Source organism: Physeter macrocephalus, chromosome 18 (assembly GCF_002837175.3).
Source record: "Physeter macrocephalus isolate SW-GA chromosome 18, ASM283717v5, whole genome shotgun sequence".
NCBI classification, from domain to species: domain Eukaryota; kingdom Metazoa; phylum Chordata; class Mammalia; order Artiodactyla; family Physeteridae; genus Physeter; species Physeter macrocephalus.
Window position 1 is genome coordinate 77367687 of NC_041231.1, and position 4937 is coordinate 77372623.

The 4937-nt window shown below is 59.5% G+C and overlaps 1 protein-coding gene across 1 annotated transcript in view; it reads right to left on the minus strand.

Moving 5' to 3' along the window:
- The window catches only part of NFKBIE (NFKB inhibitor epsilon), a 7380-nt gene extending 2658 nt beyond the window's left edge, over window positions 1-4722 (minus strand). Inside the window, exons 1-3 of the mRNA XM_007107612.4 lie at window positions 4143-4722; window positions 1742-1844; window positions 827-1049 (exon numbers count right to left, since the gene is read on the minus strand). Of these exons, the coding sequence (XP_007107674.1) occupies window positions 827-1049; window positions 1742-1844; window positions 4143-4510 (694 nt within the window). The 5' untranslated portion in view covers window positions 4511-4722. The remainder of the gene's footprint in view (window positions 1-826; window positions 1050-1741; window positions 1845-4142) is intronic.
- Between the last annotated feature and the right edge of the window lie 215 nt (window positions 4723-4937).

The window sequence follows — 4937 nt, forward strand, 5'->3', positions numbered from 1 at the left end:
TGCCCCATACACACACACACACTCCCCCATACATACACACACACACACACACACACACACACACAGTCACTCTTTCTAAAATTCTACCTGCCTTCAGGCCCCATCCAAAAGCCACCTTCTTGAGAGCTCTCTGGATCCTCAGGCTCCCAGCCCCTCCCCAGGGGCCACCTCCTCCCATGAGCTCCCCTAGCCTTTTTGCTAGCTCCTTTCTGGCCTGGGCCCCTCTCTGCCCCTCTCTGCTTAGAGAAGTAGATTCAAATTCACACCCCTCACCTCTTTCAAATCTCTGCTCAAATGTCCGGGCTCCACGAGGGTTTCCCTGACCACCCCGTTTAAAAATCACATCACCTCCCCCTCACACACTCCAGTCCCCTCACTCAGCTCTACTGTCTCCATAGCAGTGACTGCCCGTTAACCTCCTAGAGAACTCACTTCTTATGTTTATTGTTTGCCTCAGACATTCTCTGTTTTGCTCACAGATGCAAGCCTGGCTCCTACAATAGTGTCTGGCACATAGAAAGCCCTCAGTACATTTTTGTTGAATGAATTAATGAGTTCCTCTAATCTCTATTAAACTGAATATCTTGAGGGAAAAGTTTAGCTCTCTGCTTAGCATACAGTAAGTTCTCAATAAATTCTAAATAGAACCCATTCATTCATTCATTTTTCCATTCATTCTTTCTTTAAGCAAAGGTATTCTGAGTACCTATGTGCTTAGAACTGGAGATGCATCATCAATGGACAAGCTGTGACCCTCCCTTCCCTAAGAGCAGCATCCCTGACTCCTGTCCCCTCCTCATCTCATGGGCCCTGAGGCTGCCCGCACCTTGCCAGTTTTGCAGCTGGAGGTCCAGGGAGTGAGGCGGTCCTCTGCCTGGCTCTGGCTGCCCTTCCAGCAGGCAGTGGGCGCAGGCCAGGTGCTGGCGCTGGCAGGCCACATGCAGCGCCGTGTCACCGTGTCGGTCCTGTAGCACCCGGCTGGCCCCCTTCAGCACCAGGGCCCGAACTGCACCTGGCTGGTCCAGATGTACGGCCAGATGGAGTGCTGTCTGTAGGCACAGAGAGGGTCACAGGGCCACTGCAGCGTGCTCCCACTTCCAGGAACACGCTAGCCTGGGCACAGAAATTGCCAGAGGCCAGCACCTTCTTTGACGACTGCTTATAAAGGCTATGGTCCTGGTCTTCCTTCTGTTACCCCCCACCAAGTTCTTGGGACCCCAATTCTGGAGGTAAGGTGAGGGAAGTGGCCCCCTGCTCTCCTTTTAGGTCGCCTAAGCCCCTGGAGAAAGGATGGAGTGGGGGCAGGGTCTAGCATCTCACCTTCTGGGGAGACCTCTGTTACCTTAGGTGATGGGGAGAGGTTGGGGGGAGGAGACAGAGGCACCAGGCAGTCTCTACCTGGCAAACTCCTCCTTGAATGCTCCATGCAGAGTCACCTCCCGTATTAAGCCTTCCCTGGCTGCTTCCCACAGACATTGGTTCCCACAGCAGCTGGCATGCATCTCCATCACAACTCTTGTCACCATGCTGTGTAATTAGGTATTGACACGAGTCCCCTAGCCCAGGCTTGAGCACCTTGTGGGCAGAGGCTGTTTCTTACTCCTCTCTGTATCCTCAGCTTCTAGCCCAGCGTCTGGCATATGATTTCCTGAGGGAGCAGCCTAAGGATGCTGTGCTGCTGCTGGGAATGGCTGCTGGGACAGACATAGGTATCTGGGCTCAGCCCACTCTCTCCACCCACCTGGTAAAGGTTGTTCTGAATGTCCAGGACCTCCTGAGGCAGCAAAGCCAGGCAATAGAGCAGCACAGCCGGGGCCTCATGAATCACTGCCAGGTGGATCAGCCTGGGAGGAAGAGGCAAGGTTTGGGGTCAGGGCCCAGGCCAGAGAACACATCAACGTCTAAGCTGCCACCCTTACGTTAGGTGCGAGAAGTGAGAGTTTGGGCCAGGAAGTGAGGGTTGGTGCGGAAAGCCAGGATCCCAGGGGTGGGAGCTCCAAGTTCCCATCTCTGGCCTTCAGGAGGGCCTTGGCTGAGTGAGAGTGCGGGCAGGGTGCTGACGGGACAAGGTCCTTCCTGTCCAGCCTGCCCACACCCCGCTCCCCTCTGGCCCCAGGGCCCTGCCAGGCAGCTGCAGGCTCAAAGCCAAACTGAAAGCTGCTGGGGTAGTGCAGAGGTGGTTTCCAGGGCTGGGCTCCCCATCTCTGCCCGCCTCAGCAGGGAGGACAGAGAGGGCAGGGCTGGGATCACTCCCCTCCCCCCTCAGAAACACATTCCAAGAGACAGAAGCTCTTGGAAGAGGAGCAGGAAGCAGGGCAGCACCCTGTCCTGCTGCCCTCCACGGGGGCGGCCAGAGGGCCACTCTTCAGACAGCAGGGCGTGGGAGGGGCCTGACCTAGGGCCCCCGCTCCCGTGCGTGCCTCCGAGGGGAGGTCTGGCAGTGCAGAAAATGTGTGCTTGGTGGGGGATAAAGAGCCGTAACCTGGGGGGCGGGGGGGTGGCTAGGAGGGGAACTTCCAGCCCTGGGGTTTCCCCACATCAGGTGGGGAAAATGAAAGCTGGAGCTGGAGGGTCTAGGCCAGGGACAGCTGCCTCAGGGCATTCGACAGGGGGGTAGCTTGGCTGAAAGGCCCGTCTGGGCTGGGGAGGGGGCTGCTCGGACGGGAGGGGTGCTGGCTCTGGTGTCAGGCGAGGCCCAGGGGAGAGTGACGGAGGGAGGGAGGAACCGCGCTGGAAATCCCCTCGGCCAGGGCCTGCTCTCTGGTCACATTCCTGCAGCCACCTCCCTCTCTCCCTCAGTCTCCCCTCCTCCCACTTCCTCTTCCCATTTCCATATGTCCCACGGCCCAGACACCTCCGGAGGGAAGAAGGTGCCCCCTCCTCTCAGGGAACCCCCAGGGGAGTCTTGACACCTCTCCCCCCACCCCCCCTTGGGTCTAGACACCTCATCTGTCTCTAACTAGAGATGGTCAAGGCAGGGGCTGGGAGGTTAACAAAGGAGGGCAGGCTCAGAAGCCGCCACTCCCTGGGTCAAAGGTCAGCCATAGGTATTCTGCACGGAGCCCGCACAATCTTGGTTGTGGGCCTGAGGGCTGGTGATCTGGGCACAGAGTACAAAAAGGCTTAGGGTCACCCACTAGGTCCAGAGACTATCTTTGTCAAAGGCCACCCAGGACCCTTGCATCTCCAAAAGAGCAGGGCAAGACAGATATCTCCTGCCTCCTTAGCCCCGTTCATTCCAGCATCCCAGATCTGGGACCCCAGCCCCCCTCCACTCTGTTCCTCCACCCCCCAAATCCCAGCCACCCCCTCTCCTGTCGGTGTTTTCTTCTTCCGGAGGGGCAAATCCTCAACTGGCCAGTCCCTGCCACATAACTGTCTCTTACTTCAACTGCCCCCCAGCCCAGTCTCCATCAAGCTCCACCTGGCCCTGGGGAGGAAGGATGAAGTAAAGGGGTCACACAGGACAGTGAGGGGGACTTGTGGGGCTCAGGAGGTGGAGAGTGTCGGTAAGGCTGACTCTAGCCCTCACTTCCCCTTTCTCAGCAGAGGAGGAAGTTAGCTGGGGCAGCCAGTCGCCTGTCTGTCTGCTGGGGCAAGAGTGCCCCAGCCTGGCTCACCTCCTCCTCCTTAGGGCCAGCCTCAGCAATGCACCCTGGCAGCACCCCCAACCCCAGCTTCCTGGGCCCACTGGCAGCCTGTAACTGGCCCCTCTTGTTCCTTGAGACAGGGCATTCTGAGGTCAGAGGCCGGGAATCCCAGATATTGAGCAAACAAGGATGCCCTGTCCCCCAGCAAGGAAAAAACAAAACAAAACAAAACTGGGCTGGTCAGGGGAATTTTCTCTTCCTAGGGGTGGGTTATTGATAGATTTCCAAGATGCTAGCTGGGTTTCCAGGTGCCTCGTAAGGGCCCTGCCAAAAGGTGGGGCAGGCAGATGATGCCAGGTCCTCTGGACTGGTCCTGGCTAGAGCTCAAAAGTGGGTTGAGAGTTAAGTTTGAAGGAGAGAGTGGGGACGGCCCCTTCCAGAGCTGGTGCCTTGAGGGATTCTCACATAGGGGGTTGCGGCTCCTGGGGGAGGCCCCGAGTTAGCATTGGGAGGGAGGAAGGGATCCTGTCTTAGCCTAGCCCCCATACTCACGTGTCTCCGTCCTCGGAGATGTAGGTGAGTGCTTCCAGCTGCTGAGGGCTCAGCGCCCCCGCGGCGGGAAGCGGCGAGTCTGTGGCTGGGTCCTCAGTCTTGGGGTCCCCCAACAAGGAAAGGGGCTCAGTGAGCGATGAGGAGCCATAGGTAGAGTCAGCCCGCTCCCCGTCTGTGTCTTCCTTCTCCTCTGGCTCCTTGGCGGTTCCCGGAGGATGAGTCCAGGGCTGGGGGGCCCCTCCGTCTGAGGGCCCAGAGGCTGGGGCCGGGGTGGGCTCGGGCAGGGAGCGCAGAGAGCGCAGAGATTCGATGCCCGAGTCATACTGGCTCTCATCCGTCTCGTCCGGCCCCTTCCGCGCCTCCGACATCCCCGCGGCGCCGGCCCGCCGGGGCCCGGTCCGAGCAGGATCCGACTCCGCGCCGCCTTTCCGGGTTGCAGGTCCGCCTTGCAGAGCGGGTGCTGGGCCCGGAGTGGCCTCCTTCCCGGGCTGCGGGGACCCGAGGGGTCGGCGAAAAGCGTGGAGAGGCTCGGAACGCTGGCGGGGTCCTCGGCATCCGCTACTCCGGGCAGCTGGGTAGCCCAGTCTGATGCGCTCGCTCGCTCCGCCCTCAGGCCCCGCCCCCGGCAGGCGCCGCGCTTCCGGACCGAGGCCCCGCCCTTCGGAATCCCCCTTACCCCGCCCTCTGCGTTGGCTCAGAGTCAGGGGTTCCCCGGTCCTGACTCACTCGTGCGTTAATTCACCCATTCATTCATTCATCCAACCACCCATTCATTCTTTCCACCTTCCTTCGTCA